At 38.2% G+C, this 27,115-nt stretch overlaps 1 protein-coding gene across 1 annotated transcript in view; it reads right to left on the bottom strand.

The window, feature by feature from the left end:
• Positions 1-27,115, bottom strand: part of LOC115622522 (peroxidasin) — a gene marked incomplete at its 5' end in the record, with an annotated part of 46,001 nt that overhangs the window by 10,626 nt on the left and 8,260 nt on the right. Inside the window, 7 exons of the mRNA XM_030516486.1 lie at positions 1,421-1,602; positions 2,397-2,575; positions 2,642-2,845; positions 4,589-5,221; positions 5,704-5,945; positions 6,047-6,118; positions 6,214-6,429. Coding sequence (XP_030372346.1) covers positions 1,421-1,602; positions 2,397-2,575; positions 2,642-2,845; positions 4,589-5,221; positions 5,704-5,945; positions 6,047-6,118; positions 6,214-6,429 — 1,728 coding nt within the window. The remainder of the gene's footprint in view (positions 1-1,420; positions 1,603-2,396; positions 2,576-2,641; positions 2,846-4,588; positions 5,222-5,703; positions 5,946-6,046; positions 6,119-6,213; positions 6,430-27,115) is intronic.

Below are 27,115 nucleotides of genomic sequence, written 5' to 3'. Positions count from 1 at the left end.
GGCCTCTTACTCATGACACACACATACATCCTTATATATGTATATGGGGCCATGCATAATGCATTTAAAAATTGCTGCGTAAGCATTGCCAAGACCACAAAAACTCATGCGTCTTGCGGTCCCTGCTACTCGTACTGCCTAGTTATCTAAGCCAGATGTAGCGGTGGCTTTATCATGGCCTAAATTGATTTACCGCCTCTGCATTTGCACTGTTCGTTTGCTCAATAAACACTATTGCCGTCTTCTGGGCGCTGTTGCAGTTGCAAAACTTTAATGGACGGCCATCTATGTCAATTGTGCAACAACTTGTCAACTTATTTTCAATTTCGCCAATTTTCTGCCCCTGCCTAGACACTGAGTGTGTGTTTGAGTCGGTTTCTGTGTGTCTCAGTGTGTGCCAATCAATGTACATTTGTGTGTGTGCGTTTCTTCCTGCCTCGTATTGGCTTAGCACTTTGGACGTGGCCAAGTCGCCAACATTTTCGACTTTCGTCGTCGTCCTGCTTTTCGATGCCTTTTAGTGCATATTTGATCAACATTTTAGTTGTAAGTGGCACACAGTCGATGAAATTATGCCATAAATGCTGTTAACGTTTGTGAGGCTGTCATCTTGAATTGAATTTACGAATATTGTATCGATTAAGAATATCACCAGAGAAAATATAGTTATTAAGCCAAGGATTAATGGGTCAATCAAATATTCGTTATTTGATTAGATATGCATCTGCGACAGGTATATTTGCGTTCAGAAATAAAACATCTGCATCAATTTCGATTCACTAACTCGTATTACTTTTTAAAGCCCAAAAAGGTATACAAATTTATGCCATTTATCTCATATTACTGTGAGCTCAATTTAACTTAAGAAATTCATTACCCTTGATTATTTGTCAAACAAATAAATAATGAATAAAACAAATAGAGTTATTATTTTCCCAAAGCGTTGCAAACTTATTCGCAAACATGCAAATTACTCTGACTACGTTGCGTCTTGATTGACTGCCAAATTGTTTCCACTGTGCTTCCAGATTCTTTCTTTGCCATTTACGTGCGGTTTGGAGCGCCGCAACTATTTCTCAATTAATTAACCAACTTTGCCGCAGAGTTAAATGCATTTTAAGTGGGGGAGGCGCATAGAGTTCTAACTTAAAACAGCCGTCTACTCAAAGTCTTCTGCTGAAGTTTTACATATATATTTTGGGCAGTGAGAAGAAGTTAAGCAAGAAATTCCGTTTTTTGATGTTAATGGAGTTTTATAGCCATTTCTTTCAGCAATTAAAGTGGCGCTTTTTATGCAGTTCTTGTTGTTGCAGTTTGTGTGCCAAGTTCTAAATGAGTTGGCCAGCCAAGTTTTGTTATTTGCACAAAAGTTTTACTATTTACTCCGCTCACTTGGAAGAGAAGCAACAAAGACACTCACCTGATGGTGACCAGAGCGGAGGCTGTGGCGCGCCCAAACTGATTCTTCAACGTACACTCGTAGCGGCCGCCATCCAAAATGGTTACATTCTTTACATATAGACTGCCGGCGCCGCTTATTTGATACTTCTCCGTCAATTGCTGATTCGGATCAATGAGACGGCCATCCCGCCGCCAGGAAATCTGTATCCAAAAAAAAAAAAATGAAAACATCAACAAGTGTGTGCAAACAGAATGAAATGCCCTTCAACGTACACTATGCAGCAGGGATCTGAATCTCGGAAAAGAAGTTTAAAGTTAAAAGTGCCCGTTGAAAAAAATTGTAGTTGAAGGAAGCTTGCATGCAGAGTATATGGTATAACTTTTGGATGATATTCGGGCAATTACTAGTTCATTAATTAACTTCTAATTGTTATTCACAACATTACTTTTTACTAAATGGGTGTCCAGACTGGGTGTCCACCTCCTCTTAGAAATTTTAGATTAGCGAGAACTTTTTATAATGATGTCTTACTATCTCCTGAGATCGTTTGAGTGTTCATTTATTCTAAAAGGATCGATCGCCTTATAATAAGATAGCATTAAAAAGTTGTTTTAAAACGTATTCATAAATTCAAAATGATCAGTTCAAATACTGTTTAGTTTGGTTTATTCCCAGAACTAATGTTGAAATTAAATTGTAAGAGAAATGAAACAGTAATTAATTATAGTTTTTATTCCTAAAATAATAAAACCAAAATTTAACGAACCAGAAATTGTCAGAGATTTGAGTCTTTTGAAAAGTGCCATAAGGGAATGATTGATTTAAAAATACAAATACATATTGTGTTAAATTGGCTTAGAATTTACATTTTTGTTACCCATTGCCATCAGTAATTGATTTTACTTAATTGTTATATTTGCCTCATCTCGATGCGAATTTGTGTTGCTCAGTGCTTTAAGTACTTTAGTGCTGCACTCTGGTTTCGAAAACCTACCTGCAATCCATCCTCCTGCTGTTCAGCCTTGCAGGGTAGCTCGAATGTAGTGCCGGCAATGGCCACCAAATCGGTGGGCTCGATGGCCAGACGTGGAGGTGACTGCGAGCGCTCAACTCTAATGCTAGCCGAGGCGCTGGTTTCGCCATTTTCGTTGGTAGCCGTGCAGCGATAGATTCCTGGCCCGAATCAAAATGGAATGTAAACGGCGGCCAGTGGTTGGCTGCAGTGTTTGTGGCACTTACCTGCATCCTGTTCCCGCGCCTCATTGACCACCAGCTCGGTGTTCTCGTTCTCCAGCATCAAATGCTGGCTGCTAACCAGAGGCTGTCCATTGAATTGCCACGAAATGGCTGGCAGCGGATTGCCATCAGCGTCGCATTCCAGCACAAATGCTTTGCCCAATTTGATTGTTTGATTTTGTGGGGCCATTAAAATTTCGGGTAAATCTAGCCAAGAAAAATTGGACGAGATGTGAACGAAAAGTGAAAGGTGCAGCGGTACGTATGAGCGATTTTTGTAAGCAATTATGCGCGATTTTTTGCTCCAAATCGCACAAACAAATAAGGGGGGTGGGGAGGGTGGTGTTGAGGCATTACAACCAACAGCCTGTGGCCAGTTGTCGGTCCAGTTGCTTGTTTAGTTTTCTATTTACAACTCTTTCGCTCTCTCTCTCTTTCTCCCTCTCTCTCTGTGTCGGCCTTCCTTTGTTTGGGCTTATCCCATGCGGGCTTAATATGCAATGAGTAAATACATTTTTCATTGCATACTTTTTCGCTGTGCCAAAACGAATAAACAACAAACGCAAACAAATAGGTTGGCAGGCTGGCAGGCAGGCAGGAATAATTTATGTATGATGAACTTGCAGAAATATGCATTTATTGTTGGTCTTGTTTGCAAGTTAATTATGCTGACCAACCGAACGACCAAAGCGTCTGGTTATGCGCTTCGTTGACTTGACAACAAGCGCCACTTGGGCACGCACAGCCTCCGACCACCACATACTAATGGGAGCCACCACTCGCCCGTCGCCTCCTCTTACGCACCACCATATCATGTTTCATGCATGACGCTTTTGACTTTTTATAATACTCTCTTTGCCAGCTATTGGAAATGGGAGTTTATGCATTTTTGCTTAACATATCCTTTTATAATTATATTTTGGGTTACTACTTTTCTCTAATAGAAAATATCGTTTTAGATTTGTCATACACTCGTATATAAAAATGTGTATGTGTGTTCCCTATAGACTCCGAAACCGGTCAACCAATTTTGATCAAATTTTGTGGTAATATTCAAAATAGTTTCGTGGCTGATCCTTTCGGCGATTGGTTAAGTTTTTTTTGAAGAATTTTAGTTTTTCTTATAAATTTGTCCATTAATGGATTTTTCTATTTTCCTTCCATTGTTTTTTTTTTGTTTTAAAATAATAAATTCAGCGGACCAGCATACCAATAAGAATATCTGAATGAAGAATGTATAAAACGCAGTTAGGCATGCAAAACCGATAAATCGAAGTTAATGCTAACTTTATCAATAATATATATTTTTTTTATTCTGGAAACGATCCTGAATAACTCGCTCGCGTATATTTGCATTTATTTTTATAGACTTTAGCAGGGTATTTGATATTCTAGAGCTCTAATTTGCAACATTTTTGCACGCTTGTTTGAATAGTTTATGAATTTTGCACTTAAATTGAAAAATAATGCGTAAATGAGCACTTCATTTTATGCAGCGACCACAAATTATAATGAGGCTTTGTTGAATAATGCATTAATTAACGCGTCTGAGTCAACGCCTAAGGCGGATATATATGTACTACATAAATATGAGTATACTAGTACTATATAGTTTTATACAGCTGGAGCGTCCGCTTTCGTTTAGTTAAAATGCGCTGACTGTACCATTTTGTGTGCGCGGCCATTTTGTAAAATATGGCACGTAGACGCGTTTGAAATGCAGCGTAACGAGTTTAAAATAAAAAAAAGTAAATAATAACAACCCAAAACAAATTAAATAAACTGCGAATTGAGTAAAAAAGTCACGCGGCAGTCACTCGCACGCAGACACCCTCATTCATCGCTACTCTAACTGTGATGGCGACAGTTTGAATGACTGAAATGCAATCCCAGAACTTCGCAATCTCCAGTACACCCCCAATACCCCACCACCACCCAATTGACACTCACCCTTCACATCGATGTGAGCCGTTGCCTGGACGCTGCCCAAACGATTGTGCGCCTCACAACGATACGTGCCCGCCACCAACGGACTGAGCTGGAGCAGGGCCAGACTGCCATTGGCCTGCAGCTGCATCGTGGCCGTAGACTGTGTCAGCTGGCGGCCGTTGACGAACCATTGTATGTCCGGCAGGGGCCAGCCGCTGGCCGCGCAATCGAGAATGTGTGCACCGCCATGCAGACCGACAATTTCGTTGCGCGGCTGGAGTGTGAATCGAGGCGGCTGTGGCGTGCGTTCCGCATCCGTTTGTTCAGACGTGGGCCACACTTGATTGCTGTTGCTTGTGTCTCTGTGTGTGTCCTCATTGACTAACAGGCGTATAGGCTGGGACCTGATCTCACCCATTTCGTTGTGTGCCATGCATTGGTAGATGCCAATGTCATTCGATGCCACGCCATTGATGCGCAACGTGCCGCTGGCCAAGATTTGCATGTGCGGCGCATATTCGCTGGTTATCTGATTGGTGTTCTGCATCCAGGTCAGCTCGGGCTTCGGTTCACCATCAACTTGGCACAACAGCGCAACATCATCGCCAATCGACGCTTCTATGTCATGCGGACCGGCGAGAAGGGTTGGCTTAACTGCAGAATATTTAAGGTAGAAGTGAATCAGTAATGATTGTCAAAAAGTTTTCATGCACTTTAAACATCAATGTTCAAATATTCAATATTCCAAGCTTCAATTTTGATTTTGTTGATGGACAAGCTTAACCGAAACCAGAACCAAATATATATTAGGGGTAGAACCTAGTCGAGCACGCTCGGCTTTAAGTTATTCCCGAAGCATCGTTCCCTCAAACATTTGAAAAAAAAAACGCAGCCTATCAATGGTACTTTGTTATTTGTTCAATCATATTATTTTTCAAATTATTTTGTAGTCTCTGTGTCTTTCTTCACAATTTGTTTGATTGAAGGGCTTTTTATACTCCTGTGGAACCTCTGTACTTAGCTTTATAATATTTATTTATGGTATCTATTCCATTGTTGACAAATTGTTTTTTAATAGCGAGTGTATTGCTATTTATTGAGGCCCAAAAATAATAGTTGTACAAGTATGAACTTACCACATCGAAAGTGCTGCTCTGTGAGGCTGGCAAAGGAGTGGCGCTGAAGGGCAGCTGGCGCGGCACAGGTCAGTGTAATGGTCATGATGTGGCGCTGTGAGTCGAACCGCCAGCGTTTCCAAAGCGAGTAAACACCGCAATTACAGTCGATGGCATTGCCATCGAGACGCAGTCGCTTCAGGCTCTGCAATTTGTTGAACACATCGACGGGCAAGTTGGTCAGCTTGTTGTTGTAAAGGAAACTGTGGAAAATGTGCAAATATGCCATTAGCAAGTATATGGTGGGTCTCTATCTCTCTCTCTCTCTCTCTCTCTGTGTGTGTGAGTTTGCGAGTGTACTTACATGCGATTGAGGCGTGGTAGATTGTCGAAAATGTGAGCCGGCAATTGCCAAATGTCGTTGTTCTCAAGGTAGCTGCCAAAGAATGGTAAAATTGTAAAATGTGAGCAAGTTTTTGCGGCCACATGGCGTATGCGTGCATTTTAATTAAAATGCGGGGCTCCACTTACATAGCCTCCAATCGAGGCAGGCGCTGGAAGATGCTGGCAGGTAAGCGGCTTAGGCGATTATTGTTCAAATAGAGGAACTGCAGCGACTGCAGACCCTCGAACGCTTCCTCCTGCAAATGCGACAGCTCGTTCTCATTCAGAAATAGTGTCGTCAGTTGGCTCAGACCATTGAATGCATTGGCCGGCAGCTCGTCGAAACGATTGAAGCGCAAATCTCTGCAAATGAACGAGGGGCGAAACGTTTAGTTAGACATGAATGAAGACTACATTGCAGTCCTGCTAGCAAGTTGGTTGCTGGATGGGTGGTTCGGTTGTTGGTTGGCTGTTATGTTTGTATCATTTTTGTTGTTGTCCCTGTGTAAATCAATTTGCTGCAAATTGTTGTTGCACGCGAGTGACAGACAGACAGTCAGATATTCAGACCTGTCGCCATGGGAGTCTGTCTATGTGCAGTTGTCGTTGTCATTGTCATATGCAATTAGTGCGATATTTCTTTTTCTACCCCGCCACAGGGAAAAATGCCCGACTTTCCTGGGTGGATCGCTTTGGCATTTTTATGGTGTTTTGATTAAAGCTGTGATTGATTGTGAAACAAATTGGTGAGCTTATAATCTGCATTGAATATTCTTTATTTAATCTTTTTTTAAAGCATATGCAACTGTGGAAAAATGTTGATAGGCTTACAAAATGTCCCATTAAACTATGCTATAGGGTTTGTTAGACCTTGCTCTAATTGAAAAACAACCTTAGCGACATTTTTTTCACCATCCAGTTTTGAGCTCAAAAGGATGACAAATTGGCACCCAAAATATTAAGTTAGGGTTTCACAGAAAAACTTATGTGACATAAATAAATGTTAAATACTACTTCTTTTCGCTCGATGCGTTTACAGGTAATTGTTTTAAAACTGGCAAATTAATAATGTAAGTCATATTGAAAATAAAAATTGATTGTCATATCAACACTATGTACATATTTGAAATCATGATTAGAATACTTATATTGATTGTTTTAAAGGTACCATTAAAAAGCAGAATTCTTTGAAATTGGATCCGCGTTTGATTATAGTTTTAAATTTTAGGACTTCATACTTTTAAATCTGTCGTTTGCGAAAATCGTATTTAGATGCAAGTTTATTAACATACTTGTATGCAAAGTAAAACTACATATGTTTTATTAAAATTATACAGGTTTGCTTATTAGTTGTTCTTATGGGTATGTGGCTGCCTCGACTAGCTTCGCAGTAGCACATCCTGCTTTCCAAGACCTTGAATACGGTTTCAGGCACTATCTCAGGAAAGAACGACACCCCACAACAAAAAATATGGGCCATTCTGTACAAATAGACATCCTGCTGTTCACAAAAGTGAACAAGAGCTCAGAAGTTAGCATAGGGAGCACAAGCAGTAGGTAGGCTAAACAACAAATCTCGGTCTAAAAATAGCCGCATTGCAGCAGTGGTACAGACCAACGCATAGTAGATAACAGAAAATGCATAGGCAAATAGGACCGCGACAGCGTTTTAAGGGTGGGTGCACACTGCGTTTAAGAAAGGCTTGAAATATACATATGGAGGGGAAATCCACTTGACACCGATAGGATAGAATAAGACAAAAAATGTAAAATTAGAGTAAGTACAATGTTTAGAAAATAAGAAAGAGTAAAATATTGAATTATTAGTACATAAGAAAAAACCTAGTAAATAAGACAAAAACTGTATAAATACTGAAGGAATTTCAGAAATAAAATTAGAATGAAATTGGAAATTTAAGCATTGGTTTGTTTCCTTTTTTGTTCTCTCAGAGACGCTCTACACGGGATAAAGTGTAGCCTCTGATAGTGAATAGTTCCTAGCTGTATAGCAAGGAACTATTTACATTTTGGTCCTTCGAGCAAGGAAACGGCGAGGTCGGCAATAGCGGGCCCATCCGAACTAGATACCGAAAGGTGTCAGAATCAAAAAATTAAAATTTAAGGCGAAAACAAAAGCCGAACCATTAAGGCCATAGCCTTTAAAGTAGGAAGGGAAAGAATACAGAGTCTAGTAAAGACGAAACTAAAATCGGTTGCCAAACTTCTGATAAGTTTGGGCCGATAAACCAGAAGGAAGACCCCTGCAAACCGCTACCAGGTTTGGACCAAGAGGGTCAAAGAAAAGCGGTCCCAAAGATCCCTTACAAGGTTTGGGCCGCCGAAGGACGAAGAAGCAAGAGAGACGAAGAAAAGCGGTCCCAAAGATCCCTTACAAGGTTTGGGCCGCCGAAGGACGAAGAAGCAAGAGGGTGAAAGAAGAGCGGTTCCCAAAGATCCCTTACAAGGTTTGGGCCGCCGAAGGACGAAGAAGAGAGAAGCGAGAGAAGACAGCAGGTCCCAAATCCCTACAAGGTTTGGGCCGAAGAAGGACGACATCAGACCAGATCCCGAAGGTTTGGGCCGCAAGAGAGACGAAGAAGCAGAGGAAGCTAAGCCCATAGAAGGTTTGGACAAAAGAAGACGACAAGAGCTAAACCTCTACCAGGTTTGGCCAATGAGTCAGAAACCCCAGGAAGCCACAGACGAACGTCAAATTGCTTCTATGGAAGAATTTGACCGAGTATTCAATAGAATTATTAAGGTCGCGAGGCCATATATAGAAGCTGCAGCGGAACCCAATGCAGGACCGCAAAAGCTTACGATAGAAGAATATAGGAATCAGTTGCGAGAGCTATACAAATTAGCTCAAATTTCAATAGGACAGGAACAAAAGAAGTACCTGTTAGAAGCAAAAAAAATTAAAAGATAAGAGGAGTAAAAAGAAAAAGGAGCAAAAAAGAACTAATATTAAAAAAAATTAAGAACATTTCAAAATTAATATTAAGAAAAATAGAAATAAGAAGAAATAAATAAATAATAACATAAAATATTTTTTGTTGTCGAAAATAATAATACCAAAGGTGACAAGATGGTGTTGACAAGGGATCAATTAAAAGATCTCTTAGTAGAGCAGCAGACGATTTATAGGGAGATTGAAAATATAACAAATTTAGGAGAGAAAACGTTGTGTGAAAACTCACAGCACTTAGCAGAACTAGAGAAGCTCTGGGAAAAATTCGAAAAAAGGCATGAGATCCTAGAGGACAACAAGAAAAGTCTTGGCGAGGTAGACTATTTCCAAAAGAACGTGTGGGCGAACGTGATGAAGGTTAGAGGGGATATAATGACTTGCCTAGCTAGGTACAAACCTAAAAAACACGTACCATCAGCTCCAATGGAGACGAGCATGTCAGCCACATCCCCATTTCAAGACGAAGCCAGGCATAGGTGGGAAAAGAAAAGAAATACGGTAATAGCCAAGGCCGAAAGATTTGGCAGGCAGATTAGTGGAGATTTTCACGTAGGACTAGAGGCGCCGGAAGCGAAGAAATTCTTAGATGGAAAGTTTGAGGAAATAAAGGAGAGTATAAAAACCTTGGAAAAAGACCCCTTTAGCACTGAGAACGAAATAGGGCAAGTGTTGGAGGAGGTAGAAGGACTTTTTTTACGTAAAATGAAAGAAATTAATGAAGACAAAAGCACGAATAGCACATTGAAATTAAAAGAAATTGAAATTCATCCCTTTTTTGGAAATATAGCACAGTGGACAGCCTTTTCAGATATGTTTGGAAACTTGGTGCACAAGAACAAAAACTTGCACGAAGTTGAGAAATTTATAAGGTTGAAAGAGCTAGTTAGGGGGGAGGCGAGTTCCCTAATACAGCATTTGCCAATCTCAAGAGAAAATTATAAAACGGCATTACATATTTTGAAAGATAGATACGAAAATAGGAGACAAATATTCTCCTACCACATGGACAAACTATTAGATCAGCCCACAATGAATAGTGAGTCGGAAAAAAGTGTCCAGGGCCTGCTAGATACTACTAGGCAATGTATTCATGCCATAAACGGCATGGATACAGGAATAAAAGAAGCAGATATAGTATGGGCTAGGATAGTTTTAAGAAAATTCGATAGGGCAGGACTACAACAATATGAACAGTACACTAGGAGAACAAAAGAAATCCAAACCTTAGAAGAGGTTTTGGAGTTTCTCGAACAACATCTCCAGGCAATACAAACAATGCAAATTAAGACCCCACAGGCAGGTAGAGTAGATGCAATTACCGTAAACTTAGAAAAGTTTTGGGAAATCTCAGAGAAAGCCTCTGAGAAAAAATTAGATTTTCCTAGATTTAGGAATTTTTGCGAAGTCTCAGATAAAGCTGCTGAGAAAAACTTAGATTTTTCTAAAATTAGTTTTATGGGAGACGTCTCAGAGAAAGCCTGTGAGAAAAAATTAGATTTTCCCAAATTTAGGGATTTTTGGGAAGTCTCAGTGAAAGCTACTGAAGAGATAGATGTTCCTAAGTTTGATGTTATAAATGAAGTCTCAGAAAAGGCGTTTGAGGAAACGATAGAGTTTCCTAAATTTAGGTGTTTTTGGGAAGTCTCAGAAGAAAAGACTGAGAAAGAAGGCAACTTCAATCATTGTGAGGAAATAGGCATAAAATTAGCCTCATTCGAATTGGAAAAGTCCTCTGAGCCCATAGTAGCAGATTTTGTTCAATCAACGGAAGAAAGATTGGTCCCAAAATCAGAAGATTTAAAGTTCGAAGAAAAATATGATTTTGTCGGTGCTGAGACATTTACTTCTTCTTCTATTACTATACAACCACAATTAGGAATTTCTGAGGAAACAGACACCAAAGAATGTCACGATAAATTATCCTCAGTCCAATGTATAAAAACCCCTGAGCTCGTAGGTGTAGACTTCGTCCAATTAACGAATGAAAAAGTAACTTCAAAATCACAATACAAACAGGCAAATTTAAAGATCGAGAAAATGTCCAATTCCACTGTACAAGCAGCACAAAGTGTGTCTGTAAAAAAGACAACTGCAGTTAAGCCAAATACTGTTGGTTTAAAATTAGAAAGACCACAATTTCACCTTATCCCTCTGGCAAGTCCTCACTTCGGAGGAATCCAAAGAACGGGGGTAGATTCAGTAGATTCAGTAAAAAATTACCAAAACAAAATAGTAAAAGAACGCACTCTAACGTACGAGAAAATAAGTACGTCACTAGTGCAAATCAAGGCAATACTGAACTCCGGGCCACTGTACAGGTTAGACAGTAGCATTGAATTAGAGAACAGTTTAAAGCCAGCACAATTTCGAATTCACGAACCGCTTTTCGAAGGCATAGATCGGAAATATAACAAAGGGATTTCAGTATTGGACCGATGGAAATTGGTACCAAGCAAGAAAATCCGTTTTTGGACAAAGTGGAAAGAGAAATACAACTTGATTCTTGGATGCAATTAGAAGCATAAGTCAATAAGCATTATGGCCCGTCGCAAGATGTTCACAAAAGTGAACATAGTTTAGTCGCCAGCGACAGTTAGGTTTGCCCTGCGCAAGATGTTCACAAAAGTGAACATAGTTTTAGTCGCCAGCGACAGTTAGGTTTGCCCTGCGCAAGATGTTCACAAAAGTGAACAAGAGCTCAGAAGTTAGCATAGGGAGCACAAGCAGTAGGTAGGCTAAACAACAAATCTCGGTCTAAAAATAGCCGCATTGCAGCAGTGGTACAGACCAACGCATAGTAGATAACAGAAAATGCATAGGCAAATAGGACCGCGACAGCGTTTTAAGGGTGGGTGCACACTGCGTTTAAGAAAGGCTTGAAATATACATATGGAGGGGAAATCCACTTGACACCGATAGGATAGAATAAGACAAAAAATGTAAAATTAGAGTAAGTACAATGTTTAGAAAATAAGAAAGAGTAAAATATTGAATTATTAGTACATAAGAAAAAACCTAGTAAATAAGACAAAAACTGTATAAATACTGAAGGAATTTCAGAAATAAAATTAGAATGAAATTGGAAATTTAAGCATTGGTTTGTTTCCTTTTTTGTTCTCTCAGAGACGCTCTACACGGGAAAAAGTGTAGCCTCTGATAGTGAATAGTTCCTAGCTGTATAGCAAGGAACTATTTACACTGCAAATCACCAAGATTCAAATTCTCTCGTAGATGCCAATGCTAAGTGTTAAATGCCACTTAACCACATTTTATTTAAAGGTATTATTTTTGTTTAAAAGCATTGGCTTGTGGCTTCAACTGCTCGACATAAACAAGAGTCTCTATAAAAAGAGGCTTGCTACTTAATTTGTTCTTATCTGACATTTGGAATTTAAGCTGGCCTTCATAAACATAAAAGCGATATCATTTATTTATATTTTTAGAATAATTTATCAACTTAGTCCCAAAATTTCATGCAATGATATCAAAAAAATGTGGAAAACATTTTACGCACATTAAAAATGAATTAAGTCAAGTTGATGTAAGCACACACGACGTGCACTCATACATGTTACATACATATATATATACATGTATATAAGTATAAAACGCTTATGCATAGCAACCGAACAACCGTACGATAAGGCAAACGCGCACACACACAAACACACACACATTGTGCGATAGGTGGATAGAAGTTAGTCTTCACATATGCGCGAGCTCGAATTCGCTCATCTAATGAAAACAAGCGACACAAACTGGCGACAACAACAGCAACAAAATCAGCAACGTTGGCAGCTAAAAACTTTCTAATCACCTAGTAGAGCTTGCAACAACAGCTGAAATAACTTCGGTACACTTGGAAAAAGGAATTCAACTATTTGAAAGAAATCGCATACAAAATTAAAGAACAACGTCAGCGAAATTTTAGTCGAGCACTACTATGGATTACAGAGTATATTTGATTCATATCATATATTTGATTCAAGATACAATTTCTGTTGTTGTGGTTATCAACTGATAAATAAGAAGAAGAATCTTTTTGACGTCAAAAATTGCATTAAATCAGCTCTACTCAGCGAACATAAAAATACCATCTCCAAGGCAAAATTGTTGGGGCCCACAATATGAGTTCCTGAGTAGACATTCGGTTCGAATGACGGCACTATCATCATCGCAAAAGCATGATTTAAAATAACTTGAAGTCTCAAACAAATTCTGTAAGATCGATCACTCAAACTATTGCGTTATGGCCTAAGCTGCAGGAAGATACTCAACATAATAACAATAACAAAAATACAAAAAAAAAAAAAAAATACAAATTTGTTAGTGCTAAGTGGCAACCGAAAGTACTCTCTATTCACAAGACGGAGCATTTGCTTTATTTTGAATACTATTTTATTCGGTAATTAAGTTTGCTATAATTTCTTTTGTTCAGTGTAGCAACTCTTGTTGAACGATTCGTTATGAGCGCGTTGCAAATTCAATGCGGCAACAAACGAAAAACTTTTCCAAAAGTACAAAAACTCAAAGTGAAAATTATGTTGTGATGGCAGCCCTGGCAGCAGCTCTGGAAACTCTGGAAGCTCTGCCTGGCAACCGCAGCTATTTTAAGCTGCATAGCGGACTGCAGTGTTGCTGTTAACCAAAAAACAGAAAGGAAGGCCATTGTAGTTACGTTGCAGTACTTGTTGTTGTTTTTGTTGTTATTGCTTGTAATTATGGCCGCCTGTGTCCATGCGTGTACATCTGTACAAGTGTGTGTGTGTGTGTAGTTGTCTAAACAAAAATTATGTTTTGTGGCTACTGTAAACATGCAACAACTGCAACAACAACAGAAACCGCTCAAAGTGGCACGACAGCAACAGTAACAACAACAAACTAACCCTAATTGGTGTCAGCATTCAGTGCCTGTGTGTGTGTAAATACATGCATACATACATATGTATGTATGTATGTTGTTAGCCCTAAACGTGTGTGTTGTGTATTGTGTGCAAATTGCAACTAAAGACGAGCAAAAACGCCACTGCCAAGCCAACTAAGCCAAACAGAGCAAAGCAAAGCGAGCAAAAAGGCGTGGCAGGACGACAGGCTGGTGATGCAGTGGTGGAAGAGTGCCGTAGGATGGCAACTCAGTCAGCGGCAACGACAACGAAAACAACTTAAAAATCCAGAACAACACTAAAACCACTCACACGTACAGCTTGAGGGCTTGCATAACAACAACAACAACAACAACAACCACAGCAAGAAAAATAGGCAGCTGGCACGCATACACACACACACACACACACACACACAGAAAAACGCACCAATATACTTGTAGTACAACATATACACGCACTAACGGACAGCCGACAAATGTTAATGAGAACGAATTCGTTTTTAAAGAGCTTATCGATCATTTAACGAAGAACAAGCGAAAACCTATCGATAACGGCGCACAAACTTTACAAATCGATGCAATGGATTGTGTTTTGTGTTCGTTTGAAACTTTGAAATTATTTGCAATACTTTTTGTTAACGTTTTGCAGACTTTCTTTCGTTAGGATTTTTTTGTTGTTGTAATTTTATGAACTTCTCTTCTGACTGCATATTGTTTGTCTAGCATACCAGCATTTCTAATCTCACCTTATTGCAAACGTTACAGCTTAAAGGTAATGTTTTATTTATATTTTGATATTGTCTGGGCTTGTTTTCTGTGAAATATTTCAAGCATATAAATAATGTCTGAGAAACTTGCATTCTTTTGAAATGATTTTTACTTAAATTTGTTATTTTGAGAAATTTGTTATTAGATACATATGTATGTAAATTTATAATAAATTAAATTGATTTATAATTTGAAGCAAATTTTAATGTATAAACTGAGTGACAAAAGACTAGTATAACTAGTAGTAATGCAATTCAAAGAAATTTTACTTTCGACTCATCAAAAACAAGTAAAAGTTTAAATAATATTGTTATTATATTTCAAGATATGTTTATTAGAGTTTTTGGAGCTTTCGACCAAGCTGGCACACCAGCATTTGAGCCCAGTTCGTGTAATATAGTAAAATAAATATAAATGTTGTTTATGAAAATTAGTCAGCAGTAATGAAGGTGCGTTAAAATGACATTCCTTTGTGGGGTGGGCATGCAGTCACACGCTCAGACACGCACACGCATGCATACAACCAAAATGTTAGCACATAAACAAAACTGCTGAAAGCCCAGGCCCTCGGGCAAGCCATCTTTGTGAGTTGGCTCCGTGTACATACCTTACATATGTACATACATATGTAGAAGGGTACGTGTGTGTGTGCTTTTTCCAACTTGCAAACCACATGCACGTAACGTATAACCAAGAGAGTATAGTGAGGTTGTGTGTGGTGTGGTCGAGCCTTTGTGCAAGTGCGGCTTGATCCACTTCCTGCAACTCCATTTGTCCCGAAATAGCTTCAGCAGGGAACAAAAACAATACGAATGGCACACTGGTACTGAGCTCCGTGCACAGTGAAGGGCTTGACTTTTACTACAAACCATTTCCAAGTTTCACTTTCACTTGCCGATTTGTTGCATTCGACTGCCAGCCGCATATTTAATAAAACTCCAATGAAAAAACACGCTGGCGAAATTTGCATGCTACAAATCGTCATAAATATTTATGATAGAATAATAACTTTGAATCTCAAAACAACAATTTTGTTCTCTGCAACCAAAGCGTCGACGGAAATAATGAATAGCGTGTGTGTGCTTATGTGTGAAGCAAAAAGGGGAGTTTACCACACTCTTAAAATGCAAATATAAACCACCTGTCTATTTATGGATCTATTCAAAATATTGAAGCTAGATTCTTCGTTTTAAAAATAAAGCATCTCTTTTAATGTTTATCTTTAATGCTTGTTGGAGTGAGGAATATTTCCTTAAGGAAAATTATTAAGGAACTTGTTTGTATTTAAAACATTTTCTGCACTAAGAAGAATATTTTTAAAGAGAAGTAGCTTGTATAGTAAATGTAATTAGCTTTTTACATTTTAAAATACTTAAGTATATTTTGTTAGCAGCAATGCTACTTAGCTAGAGTGGGAATTGATTTTTGGAAAGAAAATAAAAAGCCAAGAAGTGAAAAAGTATTTAGAGATTTCGATTTTAAACATAATTGGGTGTGAGTTTTGAAAATATTTGTTTCTTTTTATACCACTATTTCTTGCTTGAATTAAAATTAAATACATATCTTTCTCATTTCTGTAATTGCTTTCATCAGACTCTGTACATATTTTTTAATTGCAAAATTTGTTAAAGGACAACACTATTTAATATCGTTGTATTTAGCTGTGTCCTTGTAATCAAGCTTATATACCAATTTTGAGAATTCTAATTTGTTTTGGAAATTTAATATCTTTGCTTGTATAGTATAATTCTTTTATTCTTCTGATTTCTAACTTATCACAGCTCGTTTTTTGTTTTAAATTTTGTATTCCCACTGTACCCGTACGTTGAACTGACAATCAATCTCTCCCTAGGCTCAGCTAGTACTATGTGCAGCCATGGCGTGTGACAAACGATGGTGTCCACTCAATCCACTTGCACATGAGACCCAAACGCACACACGCACAAGCTGGGCCTACGCCCACATAGTTGTTATAGTTGTTGGTCCTTTTCCTTTGGATCTGTGCCAGTTCGCATTGTTGGCGTGTCAGTTGCGCAACTATTTGTCGTACATCATGTTGGGAGGAGAAAAGTGCACCTCAAAGTGGAGACTCGAGGCATTAACCAGTGGCAGAGCGAGGGAGCGAGCGAGAGTGGAACAGAGTGGCAGAGCTCGATCCCTTGTGGCAATTCAAAGGCACAGCACAAATAACTCTGCGCTTGGCCATTTCTCAACTGCTGCTCCCCATTCCGCACTTAAATGTTATTCAATGCCTGGCCATTTCATTTCAATCATCAGCTTACCCGCTTGGCTCACACACCTGGACTACGCACATTGACACTCTCAAGCCTCATGCTGCAGCTTGACGCATTCGCACATTGTTGCCTGCCTCTGCTTTAGACTGCCTGCCAATGTGGCATATGCCGTATGCTATATGCCATATGTTGCTGCTCCTGCCGCTTCGCTTGATTCAGGGAAATTGTATTCCTATTTCCCATCTGCCATTTGTGCTTTTTTTCTTTAAATACCCTACGCAGAGTGTGAATGTTGCGGCAGTTCTTATACATAACACATATCATATAATCAGCATGCCGAGTTGAATCGATTTATGTACTTTTCTTCGTCTGTTCGCCTGTCCGTATGTTATAACAAATAGGCTTGTTTTATCCAAACACGTGTTATGTTTATAGCAAACCATATACAAGTATAGTCTGATTATTTAATGAACCTGCGATAGTACCAATTTTCGTATTTGTTGTATAACAATACCGTAGCCAAAAATTGGTATTTTGGAGCTTTGATTACTATATTCTAAAGATTGCCTTGGGAACTAATGGTTGAAAGACACTCTTTACGATGTCGTTACCAAATTTTGTTGTGAGGTTTTTATATTATAGTTTCTTTCAAATCAGACAATGTCTCATAGGTGTCATAGAAACGATCACTCTTAGTTGAAAAGCTTGTTTGGTATATATAGTAAATAAATCAGGTATTCATGAGCTTGCATATATTCGTATATTCTCAAGAATCATTAATATCGGAGCATCATATAGTTGCCATAGAACGAACGGTGCAAAAATCTTTGCTGGTACCAAACATTTAATGTTTAGAACGTTTTTAACTTTAAAATGGTATTCAAATTAAATTAAATTACATCGAAAATTGTAAACTCTAAAACTAAAGAGAAATAATTGAAGTTGATTTACTGCGGGGGAGGGAAGTGGGGGCGAGTACAGGGTATATAGGAATTCGACTTAGCCGCCCCACTGCCTCCTTTGATATGTTGTTTGAGTTGGGCTTTTCTTTGCTTTTCGCTTTCGTTCACATCCGACATGTGTGCCAAGTGATTTTGCGTTTTGATAATGTCATTTGCATTACAGTTTTTGGTTGTTATTGTTATTGCTGGAACTGATGCTCTAGTGATGTTGTTATTTCTGTTGCTGTTGTCGATGTCGATGTCTTGAATTCTGAATTTAATTTCTATGCAAAACACGCATACGGCAGGTTGTCTGCTGCTCCTCCCCGTCTAACAGGCTTGCGGCTGCACTTAATTAAGGCATATTATTGACTAAAGCATGCAGACTGTTCAATATGTTTGTATATGCGTGCATGCCTGCCTGCACAGAAACACACACCACAAGAGTAATGCTTCATAGGGAATGTATGATGTACTATACACGTATAGTACGTATAGTATAGTACGCTTTGAAGGTATTTAGACCAATAAATTGAATGAAAACAATTACATCATTGTGTTGATGGGTTCTGTTAGCTTAAACAGTTATGCGTTGTTGCTGCTCTTAGCTTTAACTCTATCTGGATGTGTCTATGGCTGTGCCTGTGCCTGAACTTGTGTCCACTATTTTGGATGTGCCAGCTATTTTGAGCAGAGACAGATTTGGTTAGTAGCTAATGCTTTGGAAACGCATCTCGCTCTGTTTCGGAGGCTTTGTCAATTTCAATTCAATTAGTTGTCACAATTAGTGCGGAAAACCCACAGCTCGTAATTAAGTGATTGAAGGAGGCAGTTCTTTGATTTGGCGAGCATTATTTTCATACACAGTGTTATTCTTGTTGTGGCTATAGCCATGTTAGCCAACGAACCGACCAGCCTGCGTGGCAAATAAAAGATTACAAAGGGATTTGTGTAAGCTCTATTCGATTTTACGCAGCGTATCACATTTTGCCCATCTTTATTTCAATTAAGCACTATATTCTATTAGTGAACAAAAAGTGTTGTTAAAAATCATTTAGTTCAGGACATAATTGGAATTAAATATGATAATCTAATGGGCCTTACAGAACTGTGTGGATATATATATTTCCTATCCTTCTAATTCAAAAATCCATTACAATGCACTCTCAGTTTAATAAGCAGTTAGGTTTTCTATGAATGTCTTTCTATTATATTAATAGCGCGTTTGTTAATTAATGTTTGTACATATGTATTTCAAATTAAAGATTGCTTTCGATAAGCTGAGATTATATGAATTATATTATTTTACAGAGCGGAAACTTATATAGTAATCGAAGCTAAAAAGGGGTGGAGCCCGAAAAAAAAACAACAACAGCTATGCCAAAAAATTGCTTCAAATATTAGAAGATCAGCATCAACAGGAGACTACCAAGTCAGTCAAACTCCTTAAAGTTAATTAAGACAGCAGCCTGTTGTTTGCCGTTCACGTCAACAATTGCTTACACCAAAACTCTCAGTTCGAGTTAATTACGAATATTTTGTTCTTACCTAAGCAATATTTTTGTGGCCATTTCTTTGGAATACAATAATGCTTTTGATTTTCTCATATTAAACAACCATGATTTCTTGTGTGTTTGGAGGAGGAAGAACATGAAAGTTGGAGATGAATATTCAATAGATTATTGGTTAAAAAATCTAGAATGTGAATGTTTATTTACTTTTAGAGATACTTCACTAGAAATCTTTTATGACTTTCAGCATGATGTATCCTAAATTATTTGAAACTTTATGCTCTCATTCAAAATATATTATTCCATTATAGTATATAATCCTGTCTTTGGTCGATAGTTTTAGATTCCATCAACGGTTTTGTTCAAATTACGAGCCATAACTGTCTACTTCATTGCCTGCTGCTGGCGTATAGAGTCATTCAGTTTTATCATTAATACTCTATTGTCTAACTCATGTCATTTCCATTAACTTTTATCAATGCACTTGCTCGTAAGCGCCTTACGGTATGCAACAGTAAAAATAAGAAACGCCGTAAACGTGCGCTTTTTATTTGCCCGCACACTGACAAGCAGAAAGCACTGCGAAGCATAATTTTCTTTGCCCATCACCCACCTAACCATTTCCACACAACCACACTCTTGCCACAGTCTCACATAGAATTTTCTAACGTTATTGTTGCCGCTAGGACTGCCTTATCAACAGCATCGAAACGTGAGTGGGCGGTATGGGTCGGTGGATACCTCCAAAGTCCTGTATTTCTGTAAGGTGGAAAGCGTATTGTGGTCGTTCTTGCTGCAGCTATGCCGTTGTCTCTGATTATGATTTGTCTGCCTTACAGATGTGCATCCCCCAGTACACACACACACACACACACATAATACAAGTATATATGTATACTATATGTAGTATGTAGCTGTGTAAGTGCACTGTGCTCGCTAAATTTTATTGGGTTCTTTATGGTAAGCTTTACGAAAGCTGGGAATAGAAATTGTTTTAAATAAATTTTTGAAAAGGCTTAAAGAATACTAGTTGGGAGCAACTGTACCGAATAAATGGCGAAAACAAATACGACTTAAAAAACATAATAAGAATGTATAAGTAAACATTTAGGATAGAACAATAGTTTCAGTTAATATTGCATGCCCAAGTAAACAGTACTTCTTCAAAAAAGGTGAACACATAATTGATATTTTGGCAAAGTGAATTTATTTTATTTAAAATAATCGTTTTCTGGCTCATTAAAACAGATCGTACGATCAAGAAGCAAACGAGTGTTTAATGGTGTCAACCGCCATGTCATTTAAAATGAACAAATGATAAATAATTCACTACGAATCAAAGAAACAAATCAATACTGTCTTCACTTTTAACCTTGGTTTTAACTGATCTTTGTTTGTTTGATTTTTAATAATCCGTAGCACTGCATCTTCGGTAATCATGAATTTTCGCAAGTCAACATATTCATCGTCATATTAACCATCACGAGACAATTAACTATCATTATGTTAGACTGATCTAGATATTTTGATCTTCGACTTGCTTAATATAATAAAAAAAGGTTAGAGTTGTTTGCGGCTCTTGAAATAAAATCCATTTTGATTTGAAATAAAGAAGTCATGAACGCTTTGGTAACAAATTTTTGATTAATATATTTTATTCGCCAAGGTGTGTAAATATTTGTCCCACGTTTTGCCTTTAAATTAGGCGATGTCTTATTTTTCTCGGTGTATGCAGGCTGCTGGCTTAGGCCTTCGACAGCACTTTGCAGGGTCTTAAGACGCCCGTTCCCTACGCAACGATTTCCTGCCACCGCTATTGCGGATGTTGCTGTAGCGGTTACTGTTGTTGCTGGTTGCAGATGTGACAATAAAAACAAGATTTAACTTTGGTTTGACACACACAACAAGCAAGTAAATGATGCACACAAACACACACACACACATCTGAGTTCTTCCACATTATTGTAATAATATGTGCCACAAACAAGGCATCACACATACGCCCCATTGTCGGTTACCCAGGTGATTTGAGCTGACAGACAACAGTCGGACGATGTGCAGCACAATGACAATTGCGTATGTGTTGCTATAACTGTGTATACTTATACATACGAGTATAATATGTGTGCTGATGTACTGCCAGATGAGGTCTCAGACTCTCATGGCAAGTGTGTGTGTGTGTTTGAGTGCGAAATTGTCGCCTTCTATGTATGTTGTGCCCTGCACCTTTTATTATTATTAAACAAAAGCTTATTCTACCTCTTTAGCAGGACACAAACAACAACTTGACATTCTTCAATAGTGTGCGTGAAGATTCACATGCATCTGTGCGAGTGTGTTAAGTTCAGTTGTCAGTCATTCCGACACTTGGTCTGCAAAGTTTTTTACAGCTGACAAGTGTAAGGCATATTGTTGCAACACACAATAAGCTAACATCAACAATTACAACAAGCATCAGAGCCCAATTCGATCTAGAATGGCAGCGCATTTACCTCCTGAAGGCACTTGAAGTTGATTTTTAGCCCCAAGGCATTGATTTAATTTTGTTTGTTTATTCGCACTTCTCTCCTCAGTAGTTAATATAATTGATGTGTAACACAGCAAGGATAGTTGTTGATTTTGTTGTTGCTACTATATAGCTTTGTACGTGTGCTTGCTGGTCCAGTACTTAAAGCACTTTTCATAATTGGCCTGGCTCAGTGGTATCCATGTGCCGCAGGAGGTTTTACTAAGCGGCTTTAAACTACATTTTGGGGCAAGTCAAGTGCAGTTTTGGTTATGCATTGGTTGCTACGAGTACTCTAATTATGTACAACCAGGGATGAAAGTGGTTTTGAAGAGTATTAAAAATGTTATAATATCTTTTGAAATGCTTGTGTTTCATTATAGTATATATTTATAATGCTGTTGTTGTTGAACTTAAATTTACTTTTAAAATTATGAAATCCTGTGTGTTTAAAAGTACGTCAGGCTCTTTGAATTTATTTGCTGATTGCTTTTCGACGAGACAAGGTAAATTAAATCGAGATAAAGAAAGCAGTTGCTGCTTATGGTATTCTGTTCAACATATACTATTTTTTCTGATTTTGATTTGAATTGATATTTCAAAAGTTACATAGCCCTCAGCTGCTTAGCTATACAAATCACATGTTTATATAATATATACACAAATTGTGTGGATGATTCTTACATTTAACATTTGCATTAGCATCAGAAGAAATTAATCACAACTGTTTTGTCAACTCTATCTTCACGCCAATCTTATGTCAATATTATGTAGAAATTTCGTTTTTTGATGAACACTGTTTAGAAATTCCCTAATCACTCACACACCAATTACTATAATTATAATAATCCCAATAAATTTGTTGCACAAACTATTAAAACAGTCAACATTTTTGTTTTGCTCAACAAATTAATATTCATGTGAAAACCCATTATGCAAGGCTCTTACACAAATACTTTATAAAGTACATGACAGTCGAATATAATTGTATATCTTGGTGTACATTATTTCAACGGAATGCTTACAGTATTTAATACGAACAGACAATGTATTTCTTAACTTTCGTAAAATTACAATTGATTTCGTTCTCAGTAGAAAACCATGGGATTTTAATACATATTACGTATATATCATTTGCCAATCCTAAACGCTTTGATACTATAATGGTCGATTTTTCTGGATGTTTTGATAACGTTGCGTATGATTAATCATCTATTGCGAGTATTTGCGTTGATATGTGTACCGGTTTTTGCAATTCGCCAGCCCTAGTTGTAGCAACAATAGCCACTTTAAAGCTCGTAAAAATGTGAAACTTTTAAAGCGCTGCAAGGCTCTTGAAAAAAGCAGTGCCTAGAACTATGCAACAACTTTTTCTACCAATACACAGCCCCTAACAACTCGCACACACACGCGCATGCGAGTATGGTGGAGTGGAGTGTGTGTTGAGCCAAGTGTAAACGATAAATGCGGCGCATCGAACTGACCAGCACAACAAAAATGTTGGCAGGAACAACAACATCAACATCTTGGCTACCCTGCTCATTGCTCGCCATTCAGATGGAATTGATATGTTCATGATATTGTGGCCAATGACCAGGCGAATGGCAACGAACGGGTCAGGAGCTGGCATTGTTGCACTTATCTGCGTGCCCCGTTCCGACACTTACGCATAAGTGGCAAGTGAAGCGACAAGGCACGCCCCCGTGCCGCCCACTTCAAATTGTTATTTTCAGTAATTATGTCCAATAACCGCCGGCGAGAAGTGGAGCGCGAGTGCGACTCGGAAGGAGCGTGAAAGGCAGTCAGTGGCACGCGACGCTTGCCAAGACGAGAAAGGAAGGAAAACATTGTCGTTAATGTTGTCGTTATGTAAGCTAACCCATTTTCATGGCGACATGGCATTTCCTTCCGCCGCCAGCTTGTGCGTTAAATGCAGAGCGATGTGCGGTTAGGAAATTATAGAAAATGCCTAAGTGTATGCCAGCTAAAAGAAAATGGCACACAAACATTTCAAAAAAAAAAAAAAAAAAATTATATGTGGATGTATATAGAGCAGACGCTGCTGGGCCTGTCAGGCCACCAAAGAAAGCATACATAATGCTGACTTAAAGACTAGCAGGATGTGGCAGAGCAGTGGGTTAAGTATGGGTGGTGGTGGTTGCCAAGAAAGCAAGTGGCACATGACATGCAAGTGCCTGCGAGACCGAGCAAAAAAGTTAGGCACGTGCATTGGCAGTTGGAGAAATTCACTTTACAAAATACTTGCAGCAAAAATCTAAAATTGTATTGCATACTTTTCGGCTGCTTGGCCGGACCACACACACACACACTCACACACATAAACACAGAGAAAAGCACAACCTGACAGCATAATAAAAAAGCTAAACTACTACAAGAAGCTGCTGGCATACATTGTGAGACGAAGCCGAAGGCAACAAATTTTCTCTGCCACAAAGTGGACTGTCCACACACATGGGTTTGTGTGTGTGCGTGTGTATAGTATATAGACAATGGCGATCAACTGAATGGGGTTTTTTTAAAACTCAAATGTCAAAAGCAAATTAAATGAATCTTTTATTATTTTAGGCAAATGAATTAAAGTTTTTAAAAGGGCTGTTCAGAGCTGTTTCTACCAGCAATTATGAGAAAATTCTCTATTACTCGCATATTTAGAGAAATAAATTAAAATTCAGTTTTGCAACAGAAAACTTTGAATAACATTTACTTTTGGGGGAAAAATAACAATTTTGTAGAGATATGCAAACAAACACTGGACCGTATTCCTAAAAAAAAACTTCTGAATGTATGCCACCAACAAAGGGAGCCGATTCATATCTTATCTTATACACTGACTACGTTTTACACATTATATACGAGTAGTAATATTTACGGTGAAATGAGCTTTAAATAATGTATCAATAGTCACATCAAAATCGAGGAACTACTACTTCACTTGTTTCTCTTATTTCAAAATTTATCAAATCGACTTTAATTATTATTAATTTTAATATTTTTCAAGTGAGCTCTAATTAAATAAAAGGAATACGCGGCTTAATATAGGAATGCTTTAAAAGCTACTTAAAATGTATGAGAAATATTAGTGGTTCTCCAACATTTATTTAGATTCGTAATTTTAAAGAGAAAAACACAAAAAACACATTTATTATATACTTTTTCAAGTTGTAAATTTGTTTACTATTTACCACTAATGTTTGAATGTATGCTCTATAGATTTAATTATAACTCGTAAGTCAATAAATCTGTATATCCATTTACTCTCTTCTTCTCTTCTTAGAAGCATTAAAAACCCAGTTTAAAGAAAAACCCATTTAAATATCATAAACTAGTTCGTTGTTACAACGAATTCTTCCACTATCCAATGAAATTGACGTACCCATACATATGTACAATAATATTTAAGTACGTCAGTGTGTGTGTATGCGTGAGCGTGATATGTGGTCGCATTGCTCCTATCGCTGCCATCACTGCCACTTTTCCATTTTCTTAGCTGCTAATGTTTTGTGGGTGTCCTTGCGCCAGGTCCTGCCGATTGCCATCGACGTGGCTACAGGTGTAAATGTCTCACAAGTGCGCTCCAAACTCAAGTGTGTAGAGGTGTGCGTGTGTGTCTGTCTGTGTGTGTGCCTGCAGCTTTGTGGTGGCGCGCCTAAGCAGCTTTGCAAGCCAGTCAGCGCTCAGCCTGCTGTGCCACAATAGTTGCAATGCTTGTCTTACTTCAGCACTCTGCCAGCCATCCCCCTCCCCCACATACAACCCCACCTACGAGCTGCAGCGTATAATTTTCACGTTTGAAATCGGCACATGGATGTGCGTGTGTGTGTGCGTGTGTTGAGAGTAAGTGTGCAGTCATGTGCGGGTGTGTGTGTTTTTGTTGAAATAAATTTTATTTAAACTTTCGTCTGGCATTTTATTTGTATTTCTCTTATTTTGTTTTATTTTTTTATTTTTTTTTTTGGAAATTTTTACGTGTGAAATTCAATTATACAGCAGATTTATATTTCGAACATGGCGTGTGAGTTGGAAATATTTTTTTGGAATGCCAAAATAAAGCAATAAAAAGTGTAGCGAAATCAGAGCTTCATTCAGTTGGAAACTATTTAATATGCGAACAAAGCCGAATATTATTTGAGCTTTATTGTTAAAGCATCATTCAATATATGTACATATGTGAATGCTGATATGTGTGTATGTACATATATAAGCAATATATTTGGCCAATGCCCAATAAAAGTTGAATGAAAAATATCCTGACACAGGCCAAGAACTGGCATATTGGATTTAAGATTTGAAAGAGCGCTCTATAATGCGATTTCTTTCTGATATGAGTGCATTAAAATTATTATTTTATATAGCATGTGTACTTATGTGTGCGTATTAAATGTCAAGTCAAGTGTGCTTTGAAAATTGTATAATTTTCTGATTTACACTCTTCGTGTTGAATGTTTTCCATTATTTTATAGCTTGCTTATAGTGATACTCCTTGGGTAATATGCCGATTTGTTTTATGTATATACTCGTTAGTAGTAGGCCCCATTCCTTTGAAGCGCTTTTTCTTGTTTATTAACAAAATATCAGACATAATGTGGACTCTTTAGGATAAATGATGAATTACTTTTATTTATTCATTTGTATATGTGTATTTGGCACATATTATTATTAAATTTGTTTGTAAACATGATTTTACTTTGGGCATGTATTTGAATTGCAAACAATTTAGTGCTGATTCATAGCACGAATTGGGGATTATGGTGCGGCTATACATTAACGGATTAAGAGCGGAAGTGCATTGCAAGCCAAAGAGCTTGGTCCCAGCTGCAACTATATCTTGTGCATTCCAATGTGTTTACTTAACATTATTATAATGCGGCTGTGAAATGCCACGGAAATGCGCTACGTGCCAGCCACTTCGCTTAGTTAGTTTGCCGCCTGGCCGATCAGGCAAGGCGCCGGCCACATCGACTCCCAACGCCCACCACTGTCCAGTTGTCGTTGCATATCTAACAGGCAGATGCTGTCGATGTTGACTTTACCTGTGCCTGTGTGCCGTGCTACTGTTGCCACAGTACCTCTGCTTGCCGCCTGCCACACTGTCTGTGGCAGCAACACGTTCGCCCCATTGCTTCATGCGGCACAACAAACATTTTTCTTCAACTGCCATCGCATACTTATAGACTACAGTTGCCTGCTGCTGCCTGAATGCAGGCCACACACA

This window comes from Scaptodrosophila lebanonensis, unplaced genomic scaffold (genome assembly GCF_003285725.1).
Source record: "Scaptodrosophila lebanonensis strain 11010-0011.00,11010-0021.00 unplaced genomic scaffold, SlebRS2 tig00000043-arrow-pilon, whole genome shotgun sequence".
Lineage (NCBI taxonomy): Eukaryota > Metazoa > Arthropoda > Insecta > Diptera > Drosophilidae > Scaptodrosophila > Scaptodrosophila lebanonensis.
This window is presented reverse-complemented; position numbering and strand designations above follow the sequence as displayed.